General features: G+C 45.2%; 1 protein-coding gene across 1 annotated transcript in view; it reads left to right on the top strand.

Moving 5' to 3' along the window:
* Positions 1-313: 313 nt before the first annotated feature.
* Positions 314-18,903, top strand: part of IGDCC4 (immunoglobulin superfamily DCC subclass member 4) — a 575,762-nt gene continuing 557,172 nt past the window's right edge. The window contains exon 1 of the mRNA XM_085644585.1: positions 314-580. Coding sequence (XP_085500711.1) covers positions 523-580 — 58 coding nt within the window. The 5' untranslated portion in view covers positions 314-522. The remainder of the gene's footprint in view (positions 581-18,903) is intronic.

Raw genomic sequence — 18,903 nt, 5'->3', positions numbered from 1 at the left:
TACTGGTCCAAAAAGACCACAATCCGTAGAGGAGCCTATGTTATGGCACACATGCATGATCTGTGTTCTCCCATGGCCACAAAAATCAGCATTAGGGATCCAGAAATGATTACATTCAGGGCACTCAAGGCAGGGTGCATGCCCTAAATTACCATACAATAGAGTTTTCCGCCCCAACATGCGGATTTTAAATGTGCCGATGTTTTAAGTTTGGAATAATGAAGGAACAATCAAAGATGATTGTAAAAAGAAACAGTGCTCTGGGAAGCCAGCAGGGGGCGCTGGGGTCCCTTTCATCACTCAGGCCTTGCTGCTGCAGCAGCCTCGCCACCCGTTCTGGGGGCTTCGTCCACAACAGCAGCTAGGTCCGCGTTCGGCCTGCGAGTGGGGCGGCCCCCACCCATCTGAGCCTAGACTGCTCCGGGGGACTTCACACACAAGATGGCCCCCGAGAAGAGGCAGCTCCCGCCAGCGCCGGACACCCTTGACCTGTGACACCCTGGAGGTTCCTGGGGGGCTCCTATGGAGGGCCCTTGGCTCCTGTGCTTTTGCCTTATCTGCGCTTGCTGCCTCCTGACAGGTAAGTGTTCACCGCCCTGCTTTCCAGCTCATGGGAGGTGTTTTCTTCAGGGGAAGAGAACCCCCCACCCTCACCTCACTATGTGTTGGGTAGAGAGGGTACATTCAACGCACACGGCACACGCTGCCTCGAACGCATCTGCAGTGGTGTTTTTTTTTCTTTGTCTTCATCTTGTAAATAAAACGGGATACTGGTATTTAAACGCGATACCGTGAGAAAGAGATTCCAGACACCACCACATGTAAAAACATGCTGCATAATTTTAAAAAGCTTTCCTGTGTATGGATGCGGTTTAATGGTAGTTGTGAAACTTGAGATAAAGCACCCAAGGGTTTATTGGGGGAGGTAGTGGTCCATCTCGTGGGGATTCTCCGGAAGGGGTTGTCCCCATTTGGAAGGGGTCAGGGGCTATGAAGAAAAAGTCAACTGTTCATGTGTTTATACAAGGACTGAAATGCGAGTCTACGTTTGTGCACCTTCAAATTCTGGCGTGTGTCTCCTTTGTATGTGTAGAACTTTGTATGCCCGTTTTTAACCCGTGGGCGTGTCTGTGTTGTGTGCACGTCTGTCTCTAGATGCGTCTGTGGGTGTGTTACTTTGCATGCCCGTTAGACGCTCAGCAGATGTTTGTAAAGTGGAGGGGTTTGCTCTGAATTGTGAAATAGTGGCAGAGTCTGTCCCGCCTCATTTTTTTCGGGATGGGTTGGAGGAGGAGTTAATACCGGGAGCATCTCTTCTGAAAAGAGGTGGAACCGTCGGTGCCGATTCTCAGGCATGGGTGGGCCACGGTGGATAAGGGGATTGATTCTGTTTTACGACAGATTGGAGACGGAATCAAATCGGTGCCCATTGGTGAAACACGCTCCTGAGAATGATGCAGCTCGGGTTTTGCGTGGGAGTGGAATACCTCCATATGGTTGAAGGTGTAATGTGTTTGGTGGGCGTGTTTACTAAGTTTTGCATATTCGTTAGTGTCGGTGAAGACCGAACTATTTTATACTTTAGTAATGCATGTTTGCGCGTGCAAATACTGACAAGGAAATGTAAAGACGGTGGTGCTTCTTTGAGGTGCAAGTCAATAGCTGCCGAATGACCCAGGTATATGCCCGAATACCTACTACTGGGTTTTCTTTGTAACCTGTGACTTGTAGTCCCGGTTTTAAAATGGGACTAACAAGACTACGAGTTCCAGAATGCAAAGAAACACATGGACTGGAGCAGCTAGTCAAGCGTCGTCCTTGGAAACGAGACAAGGCAGCGAGTCTACCCGTTTTATTACATGCCACAAGGAGGCTTGAGGAATGTGTGTGTCTATTTATGTAAATAAAGTGCAAGCGGTGCAAAAACATGTGTTTTGTAACCCAACGTGTGTTGGGGAGGCGCAGGGGGCGTTGTCGTGTGAGCTTCGATTGTGTGCTTAAGCGGACGCTTGTGTTCATAGTGTGTTGGTAACTGCATGAAGTTTGTGTGTGACCTGGAGCCCGGGTCGCCTGCTGATTTCGTCATTTGGGTAGTTTCTGATGCGGAGCTACCTGTCAGTTTATAGTTTGGGAAGAACGAGCTCATGCACTGGGTGGTTGGTTTGTTTTCTACTACGTGAGAGAAGAGAATCCGCGTTTTCAACTAAGAATTAATTCTTTGTTTTGGATAATTAAAACCGTAACAAAAAATACTAATAACATTGTAGATAATTGATGTTACATAAATAAAATGATTAAGTCATAATTACCACAATTCAAATATCAAGATGGTCTATAAAATCAGCCATGTACAGTACATTTAAGGAAAAATACAATCAAAGTGCAATATTGCCGTCATGCAACCTTACTCACCTATGCATCGGCCACAATAAAAGGTTAGTTTTGACCAAAAACTACAGCAATGTCCATTTCTATCTCAAAGTGATCCGTGCAGGTTAAAATCAGAATTGTATTCTGAAAGTTTTCTTTGGCATACTGAATCGTTGTGATTTATATTGCAGTCTTTTCGTGTATCGGCTACAATAAAAGTTTAATTTTGACCAATAAAATACAGCAATGTCCATGTAAAATCAATTCAAGCGAAAATGCATCAATACGTGTAATATGCCTTTATTCAACCTTACACATCAATAGTAGATCGGTCACAATAAGAGGTTCGTGTTGACCAATAAAGACAGTAATATCCATGTTCTACCTTTAAAATGATCAATGCATTAAAACAGTATGTGATACTGGAGCAATGTCCTTGTTTTACCTTCGTGATCAGTGCAGATTCAAATCGATATCTTATACTGGAGATTGTCTTTGGCTTACAGGATCATTCCCTTTTATGTTGTACGGCAATTTTATGTTTCAAGAGAAATTTCATCAACTTGCAATTAATTTGAAGGTCCTCCGGATCAAGGCTTTGTATTATTGCCGACCTGCATGTTCGTATGCCCCCAACAATAAAACTCTCTTTCAATAGTAGGACACATGCTTGTTTTAAAGTGGGGCATATACAGATCAGATGCATAAAGTTTTCCTTGTCAGATCCGCATAGCCTACATGCTGTGGGGCCACTATATTTACTGGACGGTTGGTCTGCCAAACATGGTAAAAGGCCAAATCGAATAGCCATGAGCGTTCTCTTTATGTGTACCGAAAATGCCAGGTTTAAGTATGGTCCTGGTTTCATCCTGTCGTAGTTTTTGAGGACCATTCAGGCATGCGTTGTAGCTTTATCGATGTGTAGAGATATTTATGATGTCTAGAAAGAGGGTCCTTTTTCAAGGCTGACCATATGACGTTATTTGGAGGGCTGTCTTACTTCGATCTAATTTTATACCAGGATTTTATTGCTTTGTATCTTTTTCCCAGAACTCGTTTCTCAGCCCTGATGCTTGCAAGCATTTTGTCAAATGTATTGGAAGTTTTCCATATGAGGACGGTCACTTCAGCATGGATTGGCTGGGTCAGGTTAAGTTCATAAGGAAGCCCTTAGATAGTTTATCTTGTTAACCCACGGGACTAAATCCATTGTTGTTTCAACTTTCTTAGCTCCTCAGTATCCTGGAATAATTCCACGCAGTCCCCTTCCATTTCCCATTGGTTTCCACTTTAGCTGCACCCTGACCTCGCTGGCTGGGGCTTCATTCTTTGTGTATGTTGACAACACTCGCAGATGGTCCTTTTCAATACCACCAGTGGTCCATCTGTGTTATTTTCCCACCTGACCCTTGACTGTTGATACACTAACTTAATCAAACTTAACCTACCTAGAATAGAGGGGATTCCCAGGAGACCGCCCCAACCAACTATGGATAAAGGATCTCTGGTTTCATTTAGTGGATAACAGTCCTATGCCAGCCCTTTGTCAACTCCATTTGTGAGCGATATTGTGTGTGTGGTCAATCAAATCCTCACACTGGCCACTCAAATTGAAGATGCCTATTGTGAGTGGTTGTTTAATTCACTTGGAAATACTGAACATCCCTCACCCCTTTACACCCTGCCCCCCATATGTAGCAGGATTGCATCCATTTCCTCTAGGTTAAACAACTATGTCTTGGTGACTCCATCAGGCTTCTGAGGTAGATATACGTATACAAGGTAGCAGTTTAGAAAATTGTATGATGGAGGACAAAGAAGCGATTCCAGCTCAGATTTCCCGTCCTTATTGTGCCTGAAATATTGTGGCTATGTTGTTAGGGCCTAGCACAATCTACATCTCCCATTTTTTTTCGGTCTCACCTAGGACAGAGCATGCGCTGTTTGAGACTTAATATTATTTTACAGTGGCCTTAGAGCCCACCCATTTCTTACAATTGATTGGTGTTAGCCCCGGGATCCCTGGTTGGCTGAGGTAGGTACCCTAGGCCAAGTAGGGGCCCACTTTCCAACGTCAGGGAAAGGAGCGTCACCTTCTTAGATAGCCCCACTCACCCCCTCGGTAGCTTGGCACGAGCAGCCAGGCTTATCTTCAAGGCAAATGTGTAAAGTATTCGCAACCATGCTCACATTAATCCAATGATGACCCCACACGAGTTTTATAAAACAAGTATAAACTTTATGTAAAAAGATATACGATAAGACCACACGCTATAAAACCAACATATGAGGTTTTGTAATATTTCTCCTGGACGGTTGTTAGGCCAGCTAGCCCTTGTAAATTCTGGCTATGTCAATGAGCACTTAAAACATTCTCCCGTACTCCTAATATCATGCCATACAGTTTGTAATGCTTGAATCAGGCACTTTTGCAATGTAAAAATACTGTAATGCGTAACGTAGCAATCAGCCACTCTGCAATGAAAAGAATGCAGTGCGTAACGCAACAATCAGGCACTTTGTAAGATAAAATAATGCAATGCGTAATACAACCACCAGATATGTCGTTCTGCAAAAATAAGGCAATGCGTATACACTAATCGGGTAATTCGTTATGCAGGAATAATGCAATGCGCAATACGCTAATCAGGTAGTTCGTTATGCAGAAACAAGGCAATGCGTCATACACTAATTGGGTAGTTCGTTATGCAGGAATAATGTAATGCGTAATACTCTAATCAGGTACTCTGTTATGCAGAAATGATGCAATGTGTAATACGACAGTCAGGTACTCTTTTCTGCAGAAATGGAATAAAGCGTAATACACTCGGGCCCGATCACTGGGCCTTTGGCGGGCTCTACGCCTTTCCGTCTGACCAGCAGTCAGCCTCACAGTTGCCCCCAACACAATATGATGTAATCCCAAAGTGCAGCTTCGCACTCCGGCCCCTGTCCCGCCACTCCCTTGACTATACGGGCCGCGATACGAGCCGAAGCAGAGGCTCGCGCTGCCAACACAAGAGAGAGGCCGAGAGCGTCTCCCTTCGATCCCGCGCCCTGCCCCAGGAGTTGGCACACATTACCTGGGGGGGGCGCAAACTCACTCGCCTCTCTTTGTCCAGTGGCTGGGTCTCCAATGCAGCTTTGTGAAATGGCAACGGCTACTTGGGTCGGCAGCTTGGCTCCTCCGGGACTGCCGGTACGGGCCGCTTCAATTACGAAGATCTCAGGCTGCCCCAAAGCACACGCACACAGTGTCGCTGAGTCTTCCTTCATTCCGGGTGCACGATCACTGGGCACTCCACACACAAGTCTCAGGCTGCACAAAGATCACGTGTACAGCGTCGCTGAGACTCACTTACCTCTGGTGCACACGATAACAAGGCAAATCCTCACGAAGGTCTCGCGGTGCCCAACGCACCCGCACACTGCGGAGATGAGACTCACTTGGATTCTGGTGCACACGATAACAAGGCGAATCCTCACGAAGGTCCTGCAGTGCACAACGCACACAGCGTCGATGAGACTCACTTGGATTCCGGTGCACACAATAACAAGGCAAATCCTTACGAAGGTCTCACGGTGCACATGCACACAGCATCGATGAGACTCACTTGGATTCCGGTGCACACGATCACTGAACAATCCTCACAAAGGGGTTCAGGCTGCACAAAGCACACCTCGTCGCTGATCTTTGGTTGGACTCCAGGTGCCCCCGATCACAGGCCGATCCTCCTGAAGGTCTCAGGCTGCACAAAGCACAGCACACACAGTGCCACTGAGAATCCCTTGGACGCCAGGCGCCTACGATCACAGGCAGTTCTTACAAGGGTCTCAGGCTGCAACAGGCACGCTCACACAGCGCGGCTGAGACTCTCCTGGAAACCTTTGCGTTCCTGTGCTCACCTCAGGCCCTTGGGGATAGTTACTTCAGGACACAGCACACAACAAAGTCCTTCAAGTAGGGGGAAACAACACACAGCAAAGTCCCTTTAGCCTTTCCTTGGTTGAAACAGCATACTGCAGGCCAGCCCCAGGTAGCACAGCAAGGGTCAGTCCTATCCTTCAGTCGTTTCTTCCTTGGCAAAGGTCCTCTTGACCACGAAGTCGCTCCAGTCTTGTTCACACTTGATCAAGCCATTCTCCAAAGTTCAGGGGCTTCAGCTCTCATAGTTCTACCCCTCAATGGCTTTGAAGTCTTTGTGCTTCGGGGGGGGCACTGACCCCTGCTCAAACCAGTTCTGGGTGTCTCCCTGCCAGTGACACCATTCTTCCTTTGATCAGTGGGGATCTGGATTCTCAATCACTCAGCAGGAGATGAGACAATTGTTTTATAGCAGCAACCCAGGCCTCTTTACCTCTAGGGGCTTCTCCTCCCCCTACACTCCAGATGCAGGTCAGCCTTTTGCTGTCTCACCTCCTCCCCTGGGTCAAGACATTCCCCAGATCCTATCGCTTTCAAATCCAGACAGTCAATCCACAGCCAGGCAGAGATGCACAGAAATGTCAGAGCACAAAAACTCAGCCATTTCTAAAAGAGTGGCTTCTGAACACACAATGCAAAAACCACCTACATAAAAAGATGTTATTACATTGTGAGTTCAGGCATACTAAACTTCACCTTTCCATCTTAAGGTTTTAGGAAGATAGGCTGGAAAACATATTACATAGCCTTCCCATTCTGTCCTATGGGCAAGATGGCCTTTCCACAGTGAAAAACAAAATGAAGATTATTTCACTGTCAGGACATGACACTCACCTTAGTACATTTCCTACCTTTCACATGCATTGCACCCTGTCGAGGGGGTACCCTAGACCTACCATAGGGGTGTCTGATGTGCCTAGAAAGGGAAGGGTAAGGTCTGGCAAGTTAATGCACTTGACAGAACAACATGGGAGTTTAACAAACTGCACGCAGGCCCTGCAACGGCAGACCTGAGTTCCCTTTTTAGGTCTCTCCTGGCGTTGCAGCGCAAAGCGCTGCTCGCTCGGCGAGAGATTTTGTGGATGAGGGGTTTTCAGAAAGGGACTCGAAGACCCGCCTCTCATTTCCATTGTCTTGCATCACTATTTAGGCTAAACGGTGGCCTGCCATTGGAAATGAGGGGTTTCTGTTGACGCCCTTGTAATTGGCAGTAGCTGGCTTTAGCGGCCCTGATGATGACTAGTTTCCGAGCCCTGGCACGACCGAGAGAGCAGGTGTGAGGTCGAACGGGGTGTGCCAGACCCACCCTGGTTCGATGTCCCGGAGATTGATGTTACACCAGTAGCATTGGAGATGCAGCACGCGCAGGTTAGGTGTCCCCCCCCCCCCACCCCCCCACTTCCCCAGTCTAGCACCAGTTCCACGCTGGAGAACACCACGCTCTTCGAGGCATTCTACCTTCCTTTCCCAGCACCGATCCGGGCAAGCCCGGCTGATGCCTACTGTGTCGTGAGATGGCACCCTTGCCCCCCTCCCTGCAGCGCTGTAAACCCGCACAGCAGTGACTGCGTGCTCCGTGCAGTGTGTGCGTTACACAGGCCGGGAGATGCCACCAAGCAGGGCGTTGCACCTCTGTTCGCAGTCAGTCGCCGCTGCTGCATCAACTGAAGTGCCGCTCCCTGAGTTCGGAAGAGGCCATACAAAGGACGGTAGCCCCTGTAGAGGGGCTGTAGCGGCCTTAGTGAAAAGCGGACCTTGCAGGCGTGGGGGTGGTGGGGGGGGGGGGGGTGTGGCGTGCATTGAAAATGCAATAGGTCTTGCCTTTCATTAAGTTAAAGCCATTTGCTTTGCTAATGGTATTGTATAGCAAAGCAAATGGCTTTAACTTAATGAAAGGCAAGACCTATTGCATTGTTAATGCGTGTTAAGGCTACTTGTGTGGGTGGCACAAATAGTGCTGCAGGCCCACTAGTAGCATTTGCATTACCAGCCCTGGCACACATAGTGCACTGTACTAGGGACTTTACTAGTAAGGCAACCATACCAATCATGGACAACCAATTACCATTACTTTATACAGGGAACACTTACACTTTGACACTGTTAATCAGTGGCAAAGTGTCCAAAGCATCTAAGTTGGCAACACCATGTCAGAAAAGAGGTCTAGGGGAAAGCAAATAGTTTAGGGACTTTAACCAAAAAGGGCCAAGTCCTACAATTGGTTTCATTGTCTCTCTCATTCGCTTGCTTGCTTATTTGTCAGTTTCTGTAGGCTTTCCTTTCTCTTCTTGTGTTAGTCCCTCCGCTGGAGCATGGAAGAATTACTTGTGCCCTTCCTCTTCTCATTTTTCAGTTGCTAATTTTTCTTTTTGTTTAAGCACACTACGAGAGTACATATGTATTCCAGCTGTATCCTTTATGTACTTCCTCCCACTTCAGTCTTCCTTTCTCGCCCTCCCTCAGTTGCTGTTCTTGCTTCCTCCCTGCCCACTTTCCCTTTATTACTTCTGCACCACCCTCCATTGTGTGTTTTTTTTTTTTACCCAACCCACCCTCTCTAGTCTGTGTGTTTTCCTAGCCCCTCTCACCCACAGTCCTTAGTGCTTCTTCCAATTCTGTGTTCCTCTTTCTCGCTCTTCATCAGTTGCTGTTCTTGCTTCCTTCCTGCCCACTTTCCTTTTCTTATTTCTCCACCACCCTTCACATTCTATGTGTTTTCTGAGCTCACCGGCCGTATTTCGCGTGTTTGCCTAGCACACCCTCTGTAGTCCAAGTTTTTTTCTAGCCCGTGCCCATGCTCTGTAGTCTGTGTGTTTTGCAAGACCCTCCCCCCACCCACTATCCAAAGTCTGCTTATTTTGCCAACCCACCGTCCATAGTCCACGCAGTTCATCATCCAGACTCATCCACCCTCCATAGTCCATGTGTTTTGCCATACACTCTTACCCACACTCCACAGTCTGCGTGTTTCCTCAGAGCCGACCTCCCACCCTCTACAGTCTGCGTGTTTCCTCAGACCCGGTCTCCCACCCTCCACAGTCTGCGTGTTTCCTCAGACCCGACCACCCACCTTCCACAGTCTGCGTGTTTCCCCAGACCCAACCACCTGCCCTCCACAGTCTGCGTGTTTCCCCAGACCCGACCACCCACCCTCCACAGTCTGCATGTTTCCTCAGACCCGACCACCCAACCTCCACAGTCTGCGTGTTTCCCCAGATCCGACCACCCACCCTCCACACTCGGCATGTTTCCTCAGACCCGACCACCCACCCTCCACAGTCTGCGTGTTTCCCCAGACCGACCACCAACCCTCCACAGTCTGCGTGTTTCCTCAGACCCGACCACCCCCCCTCCACAGTCTGCGTGTTTCCCCAGACCCGATCACCCGCCCTCCACAGTCTGCGTGTTTCCCCAGACCCGACCACCCACCCTCCATAGTCCGCGTGTTTCTCCAGACCCGAACAATCCACCCTCCATAGTCTGCTTGTTTCACCAGACCCGACCACCCACCCTCCGTAATCTGCGTGTTTCCCCAGCCCCTCCTGCACATCCTCCAAAGTCTGCATGTTTCCTCAGCTCATCCCGGTCCCCTCTGTAGTCTGCATGTTTCCTCAGCCCCTCCTGCACACCCCGTGTAGTCTGCTTGGTGCCCCAGCCCCTCCCGCACACCCTCTGTAGTCTGCATGTTTTGTCAGCCCCTCCTGCACACCCTCTGTAGTCTGCGTATTTCCCTTGCCCCTCCTGCACACCCTCTATTGTCTTTTTTTTTCCCACTAGCCCCTCCCGCACACCCTCTGTTGTCTGCGTGTTTCCCTAACCCCTCCCACACACCCTCTGTAGTCTGCGTGTTTCCCTAGCCCCTCCAGCACACACTCTGTAGTCTGCGTGTTTCCCTAGCCCTTCCCACACCGCCTCTATTGTCTGTACTTCCCTAGCCCCTCCCGCACACCCTCTATGGTCTGTGTGCTTCCCCAGCCCCTCCCACACCCCCTCTGTAGTCTGCATGTTTCCCTCGCCCCTCCCACACTCCCTCTATTGTCAGTACTTCCCCAGCCCCTCCCGCACACCCTCTGTAGTCTGCATGTTTCCCTAGCCCCTCCCACACTCCCTCTATTGTCAGTACTTCCCCAGCCCCTCCCGCACACCCTCTGTAGTCTGCATGGTTCCATAGCCCCTCCCACACTCCCTCTATTGTCTGTACTTCCCTAGCCCCTCCTGCACACCCTCTATTGTCTGTGTGCTTTCCCATCCCATCTGCCGGTCCTTTGTTGTCCATGTGTTTTGCCCATCTCCTCCCGCCTGCGCACTGTTTTCAGCTTGCTCTCCAAGATCCCATCCAACCCCTATAGTCGGTGTGCTTCCACATCCCTCACTCCCACCCTCCATTGTCCATGTGCTTCCCCATTCCCTCCGTTGTCAGCTTGTTCTCCTAGCTCTCCCTCCATTGTCCGCTTACTCTTTCAGCCCCATCCGCCCCCGTTGCCCATTTGCTTCCCCAGCCACCCACGCCCACCCCTGTTGTCCATGTTCTACTTCTTCATTCTCTTGTGTGTGCTTTCTTCCTACCAGTGTTCTTCTCTCCTTTCCTCCCTCCCTGTTGCCATGTCCCCACCCAATACCATTTTTATTTTTAAATAACAAAATGGGCATTTGGGATGGTGGTGATGTAGCGCTTTAAAAAAATTATTTTTAGTCCTGCTGCTGTTTAGCAAGGATAAAAATAATTGCCAGAGTCAATAGTTCCCATAGGTGAGACGTATTGGCTATACCAGTGCTTGTTTTTTACTGTTGATTTCGAAGTCATCAACTGAACAGAGCCATCAGATCTGCTCAAGAAAGAAGTTTTAATGGGACTGGGCCATCATCTTGCTGGTGTTTCAAGTCATTGCTCATCCTTCTTGAGCCAATGAAAGTTGCAAGTTTTTCTGTTGGTGGTGGAGACTTGGCTATGCCCTCAGTAGAATACTGCATTGCTCGGCCTGTACATGTACATCCTCTCAGCACCATGATACATTTAAGCAGAACACTAATGGAGGAAGTCCCCGTAACACTCATTTAGGCTTCCTTTTTTACATTCCTTCCTTTTGTATGCTGTTTTTATTTGTTATCCCATTTTCCGTTCTCTCTCCTTTCTGTCCATTTCAATTCTTTCCTTTTCTCATCTTTACGCACTGTTATTCTTTTTTCAATTTTCTGTCTCATTATTTTTGCTTCACATTCCTTTGTTCATTACCTCTCCTTTTGGTCTCAATTTCACTTTGGTGTTGTAGCTTTTGTCACTCGCACTGTTTCTCACATACTTTCTTGTGTTAGACTGTGAAGCTTCATTTACTCTTTCTTTTAGTTTGTCTTGTCTTATCACCTCGCATGATTTCTCATCCTATGGGTGTCCACATGCATGCTTTAGTTCTATCATGTCTAGCTCTTCAATTTTTTTTCTCACATTTCTGTCCTTTTATACTTATCTCTCTATTCTTTTTTTTAGGTCTGGCTTGACAGCTCAGCTGCCTACATACCTAATGTTAACACTTCTTTAACATTTATAGAAAGAGTGCTTTAGCTGCACACCACTGGACTGTTAACTTTCTTCAGCGTATGCTGCGGGCAGATATGCTCTTTCTGAGTGCTTGCATTATGCAGGCGGGTAAGCCAGATACTTCATGGTAAGAGCTGAGCCAGAGTTGGGACACGGGCCTGGCATGGCTCTAAGAGCCAGAAAAAAACAATCAGTGTCAATACCAAAAGAGAGTAGCAGTGCTCTGTATTGGCGAATCAGGTGAATGACACTCATATATGTACTTTACTGCCTACAACTGAGTAAAGCCTCTGTGTTACCTTTTTGAGGGTAAACTATGTGCGCATGCTCACCCATGACTGTGATGTAGTAGTTTGTTTTACAGGTTCGGACCTGGAGACCTGCATTTTAAATTCTGTCTTTGCCACTTGACCAAATTGTGTGGTCGTAGGCAAATCATTTTTCTCCTGTGCACTTTGGATACTGTACCTACCGAATTTGGGAGCCGTTAAATGTGATTAGCATTCAAATTAAGAAAGAGGACATTGAATATATATATATATATATATATATATATATATATATTCACTTAAAAAACCATAGGTTTCACACAGGTTATAGTTAGGTGGATATTTCACTCGTAAAAAACCAATGAAATTCCCCCGTTATAGTTAGTTCAGATAACTATAACTCGCGCGCCCGCAATACACTGCTCATGACGTCACATATTACATCACTCATGACATGGTCAGTGGCATCACTCATGACATCACTGATGACATTACCCTTGTGATAGAGTGGCGGTCGCGCGAGTTATAGTTTGTATTTGTACGGTTTTTTAAATGCGAAGTTATGTATTTATACAATTTTTTTTTTTTCAAGGTTTTTCACCGTGCGCGCACAGTGCGCGCGCTTTGGGCGCACCATGCGCTGCGCGCACCGTGCGCACACCCCACGATTTTTTTTGAAAAAAATAAAATGCTTTTTTTCCCCTTGGGGGTCCTTCTGTGACCCCCTGACAAAGGCTAGGGGGTCAGGAACTCTCTTCCCTGCCCCCTTTTCACGTTTTCCCCCTTTTTTCCCCCTTTCCTTTTCAGTGCGAGAGACAAAATGGCGGCCGACACTTCCTGATTTCGACCGATTCCAATGTTTACCGACAACTAACAACCAATCAGAATTTCGCTCGCGCACGGCACCGTGCGCGCACGGTGCGCGCGTATAGATATTTATATGCTTTTAAATGCTATTTTCTCAAGAAATACTGAACAGATTGACACCAGACCTGCTAAAGGCACTTCCCTGACCTGAGGACTACCTCTCTGCCAAATTTCAAGTAATTCTGTTCAGCCGTTCGGGCTGTACCTTCGACTAAAGGTCCTATAGAAAAATGCATGGGGAAAACGCGTTTTGGGACCCCCCTTTTTTCTCGGCCCCCGCTTGACAAATCACCCCGAGACTTTCAGGGTAGGAGCTGAGCGGAGCGCCCATTTGTTTTGAAAATTTTGCGAGGATTCGTCAACCGGCGCCAAAGTTATTCAAAATAGAATTTTGAGATTTCCTATGGAAACACGATCCTAACTATAACTATCTACTGGCGACTGCCAGTAGATAATAAATATATATATATATATCTGCTTCCTGTGCAACAGCCTGATGCACTCACGAACGGTGCCTGTCACGGCAGGGGTGCTCCCGCCTTCGGCAGCATCCAATCCAATCATTTCATGGAAAATGCACGGTACCTCTTAAAGCCCTGGATGGGCTGTGAACCCACTCTAATATTGCCCTGGAATGATGGCGTAAAAAGTTTTAAATGCAGCGACTTGGAGGCCGTCCTCAGTATAGTAACAATTCATTTCATATTGTAACGTGTCATAAAGTATTTCATAGATTATTGATCATGATACAAAACACAGATAGAGAAAGAAAACAATAAAGATAAAAAATATATATCACATTTCATGGAGGAAGAAAACCATTAGTCTCCCAGGTGGACAGCTAATTCTTCAATGCTATTTAGGCCGTGAAGACTTTTGCTTAGGCGATCAATAATATACCATGATTCTAGACGTCTAAATCTCTGAATCCTTCCGTCCCTCCCCCGGGATTAGCTGGTACATGATCTAAGCAATAGTATGTTAACAGATCTCTGTTATGGTTGTGATGTTAATTAAAAGGTCTCGCAACAGAATAAGCCTTATCACCACTGGCGATAGCTCACATGTGTTCAAGTATGCGTATCTTGGCAGGGTGGATCATGCTTCAGATATAACGAATCCAACACGGGCATACCAAGCAATACACAACATAAGGAGTCGTACAGGTTAGGAACTTTGGGATTCTTTTAGGTTGCTGTAAGTTTTTGTCGCTGTGCACACAGCTTAAGTTGTTACCGCCCTCGTTCCCCCTAGTTCTGTGGTTACGAAGTGCTTATAATGAAGATCCATTGTGCCACCGGCACCTTACCGGGAAAGTAGATCGAAGCCCGATCCCGCTGCCACCAAGATCCGACGGCCACCCTCCGGTTGTGAGGTGAAGTTAATCTTCCGGTCGCAATAGTTCTTTTCTATCGCAGGTCGTAACCACGGTGCAGCAGGAAATAATCCAATCTCTGCTCCCTTTGCACCAGCCTGATGCACTCACGAACGGTGCCTATCATGGCAGGGGTGCTCCCGCCTTCGTATATCGCTCTCACTTCCGCTAGGCAATCGTACCCTTACACAGATGACAGCACTCACGGGGGCGAGTTCCAAATTTATTCACAGGAACTCTGGGCGCACAGACACGTTTCGGCAACCGCCTTCATCAATGTTTGCACGAAACGCCGGTGTCGCCATTTTCTTTATATACATATATTACACAATCCCAGTTCATCAAAACAGTAAAAGGATCATTAGTGCATGATGTTATATAGTAAACACAAGAGTTCCGCCATCTTTAAATATCAACAACGGAATATGCATTCAGTAACTGTACATCATAATATCAGATACTACAGTTTGGCGAAATCGCCAACAGTTTACACATACTTGTTAATAAAATAAATTGACAATTGTGAATCCAGCCCTGTATGGGCCGCATCCAATCATTTCATGGAATTTGGAACTCGCCCAGTGAGTATGTGTATATATGTGTGTGTGTATATATATATATATATATATGAATCCAAGATGGCTCAGATGTACCCGACTTCAGGCGCTGCTCAACGGGTGCGTCACCTCGCGGTTGAGCCAAGCCGCCAATATCCACCACAGCACTCCCACAAGGGAAGAAGAGGTCGCACTCCAAACAGCTTTTAAACTCCGTTTTATTCCTTCAAGGTCGCAGAACCAACAAATTACCAACGCGTTTCGTTATACCAGATAACTTGTTCACGGTTGTTGTTTGCTCAATGCATTCGAAAAAAATGTTCATTTAATAAAGTGAATTGAAGGAAGTTGGCTGACATCATTTCCCGACATCTTTCACCATTCACCCTATGACTTATGGGTGATGTAGTCATTGCTTCACCAGTCAATTATTTACATGTTACGAATGTTCCAGGTTACGTGTTTTCACGTTTTTCAATTTACCATCACCATTTTATGAGTCTTGCAATTTTTAACTCAGGTGAATGGTGAAAGATGTCGGGAAATGATGTCAGCCAACTTCCTTCAATTCACTTTATTAAATGAACATTTTTTTCAAATGCATTGAGCAAACAACAACCGTGAACAAGTTATCTGGTATAACGAAACGCGTTGGTAATTTGTTGGTTCTGCGACCTTGAAGGAATAAAACGGAGTTTAAAAGCTGTTTGGAGTGCGACCTCTTCTTCCCTTGTGGGAGTGCTGTGGTGGATATATATACGCAATTAGATAACGACGTGGCCAAAACAATCATCATCTTCACAAACATCACCCTTTCCAAAGCAGAAGAGCAAATTCTGTCTTTAGGTCTCTCCTTCTGTCCCGAATCAAACTTCAACTATGCAAACACCAGGATGGATGTATATAGATTTATAAGAAAATTAAAATTAAAAAAATACCATGAATTAAAAGCAAGGTCATCAAAGCAAGAAGAAGATGATCAAAATATCCAAAAAAATCAAACAAATAAAGAAAAAACCCAAAAGAAAATGAAAACGGCAAACACACTCACAATGGAACCCTCGCAAATGTCGGAAGATCCGCTTCTTGAAACTTTAATGGAACTACAGGATGCTAACTACACTACAAAGTCAGCAGCAAATGTCCAAGTTCCAAATCCGGATGAATCAAGCCAAATCGTGAGTTCCCCGACAGGTGTAGCATTACCAGCTGACAGAAAAAATACACCCTTCAAACGGAAATCAACATTTAATCCTATAATGCCAAGAGATAGTATTGACATTTTTAATGAGCAAGTTACCAATGAAATCAAAAAACTGAACTACAAGCAGAATCAAAGAAATTCGAAATGGCATCCCAAGGACAGACGTCTTAAAATATTATTGACCAAACTACAAAACAACAAGAATGTGATTGTCAGAAGTGCAGACAAAGGAGGCAATATTGTCTTATGGGATAGAACCCAATACATGAAAGAAGCACTATTCCAGCTAAATGATAGAACTTGCTACAAAATCAGCAATTGGAGTGCTATCAAAACAATCCAAAATGACTTTTATGGTAAATTATTGGCCTGGAAATGCGCAGGAGTGTTGACTATGGATGAATACAAATTTATTCACAAAGAAAATCCTACTATACCCAACATCTATTTCATCCCGAAAATACATAAAGATGCCAAGAACCCCCCGGGTCGACCCATCATTTCGACTCAAAATAGTTTGTTGGAGAATGCCAGCCAATATATAGACTTCTTCCTTCAGGAACTAGTACAAGCATTACCCACGTATATAAGAGACACGAGCCACTTTCTGCAAAAAATTAACAATTTTGAATGGCCTGAGAACTATCTACTAATGACTTTGGACATAGTGTTTCTTTATACGAGTATAAGGCATATGGATGGAATAAGAGCTTTGGAATATTTCCTAGCGAAAAGTAATCCTAGACTTTCTGCACATAACATGATGATAAGTGATTTAACTCAATTTTGTCTGCACAATAACATTTTCCTATTTGATAAAACTGTCTACCAGCAAACACGGGGCGTGGCGATGGGGGCCAGCTTCTCTCCCAGCTATGCATGTCTTCACATGGGCTGGTGGGAGGAGCTGGTCCTCGGCGTTACGCATCGTTCGGCGGTAGAAGAACATGTCAAATTGTTATACAGATATATAGATGACATTTTTCTTGTTTGGGATGGATCTTTGCAGGATGCTGAAATCTTTAATAATAGCCTCAACAAAAATGATATCAACTTAAGCTTTACGGCAACAATTGATAAGCACAGCTTACATTTTTTAGATGTGGAGGTTTATGTGAATAATGGTAAATTGGAAACAAAGGTTTTCAGAAAATTGACGGCAGGAAATTCAGTATTACATTCATCGAGTTTTCACCCACGCCATTTGATTAACAGTATCCCCTACGGGGAAATGTTAAGAATCAAACGTATCTGTAGTTGCATGTCTGATTTGCAAAAGGCACAAGAAGATTGTAAAAAAAGATTTCTAGCAAGAGGGTACAACACAAAAACCATAGATCAAGCTATTGCAAAAACGATGAAACTAGAGAGGGAGTCACTTCTGGTGACCAAACCTAAAAAGGATGCTACTAATGAATTGCGACTAATTACCACCTATAATTTACAGCACAAAACCATTAGAAGTATAATAAAACGCAACTGGCCAATAGTATTAGATGATCCCATAATAGGATCACTGCTGCCAAAAAGCCTAGGATTAACCTTCAGAAGAGCTCCCTCAATAAGTAACAGTCTAGTTACAAGCAGCCCAGAGGTGATAGAACCGACAAATTGGCTCTCCCAGAGAAAAGGGTTTGTGACTTGTAAGAACTGTAAAGCTTGTATCCACGGCACTGGTAGAAAAACCTACAAAACTCCATTTAACGATGAAGAGGTGGAAATAAAAAAAAAGCTTTACACTGCAAATCGGATTACGCCATATATGTTTTAGAGTGCACCTGCAATCTTAAATATGTAGGTAGCACAAAACTTCCGGCTAACAAGAGAATCCTGCAACACCTTAGAGCTATTATTAACAAGGACCCCTCTTACCCAGTTGCCAGACACTTTCAAGACAAACACAATAGCGACCCTCAATATCTGTCATACTATCTGATTGATGCTGTACCCAAAAATAGAAGAGGAGGGGACAGGGAGAATGCATTACGCAAACTTGAGACCCGATACATTTTAAACCTAGACAGTAAGATACCGGGAGGTCTCAATGCCACTGAGGATCTTTACACCTGTATTTAAACGGGTTATTCTATGATGTGCCAGCTTTTGCACAATTCAGTTGGTTAACATACTTACAAGCGTTTACACCCAGGTAATAAACAGTTTCCGGTCCCCTCCAACATAGTTTTATATATATTTATTTATAATTTTATTTATATTTATATATATACATACACCTTTTCTATTTTTAGACAGATCGAGTCTGCAAACCGATGTAACCATGCTAGCTCCAACTACCGTCTGTCGTTTGATGCCCCTGTGTTTTGATTAAATTTTAAATCACATATAAAAATAACCTTTTTTCTTTCATTGAGCACGTGGTGTTACACTACACAGTATTTCAGCATTTAGTCATGGTTAAGCAACATCGACCTGGATTACGTTGCCTTTATCCCACAAGGTATTTAAACTAATAACGACGCCCCCATGCATTTACGTGGTTACAGTTCAAAGGGGATAAACGCCAATATTGAAACGTATTGCCTATGATATATATAATAGAACTTTGTTTTAAACATGAAATTTTAGAGCCATATTAGGCACATTTAAATGTTATGCATTGTGATGCGATTATTTATTAATGTGTTTTTAACGCTTTTCTATTGAATGATTTTAGACATTTATGTCTGTAATATTATTTAACCTGGAATCAAACCTATATAATACCATGTCCAGTGTTGTAACAAAGTTCATATACACTCGTACGTTTTTAAGTATTTTTAAGTATTTTTACTTTGTAATC

Source organism: Triturus cristatus, chromosome 3_1 (assembly GCF_964204655.1).
Source record: "Triturus cristatus chromosome 3_1, aTriCri1.1, whole genome shotgun sequence".
Taxonomy (NCBI): domain Eukaryota; kingdom Metazoa; phylum Chordata; class Amphibia; order Caudata; family Salamandridae; genus Triturus; species Triturus cristatus.
This window is presented reverse-complemented; position numbering and strand designations above follow the sequence as displayed.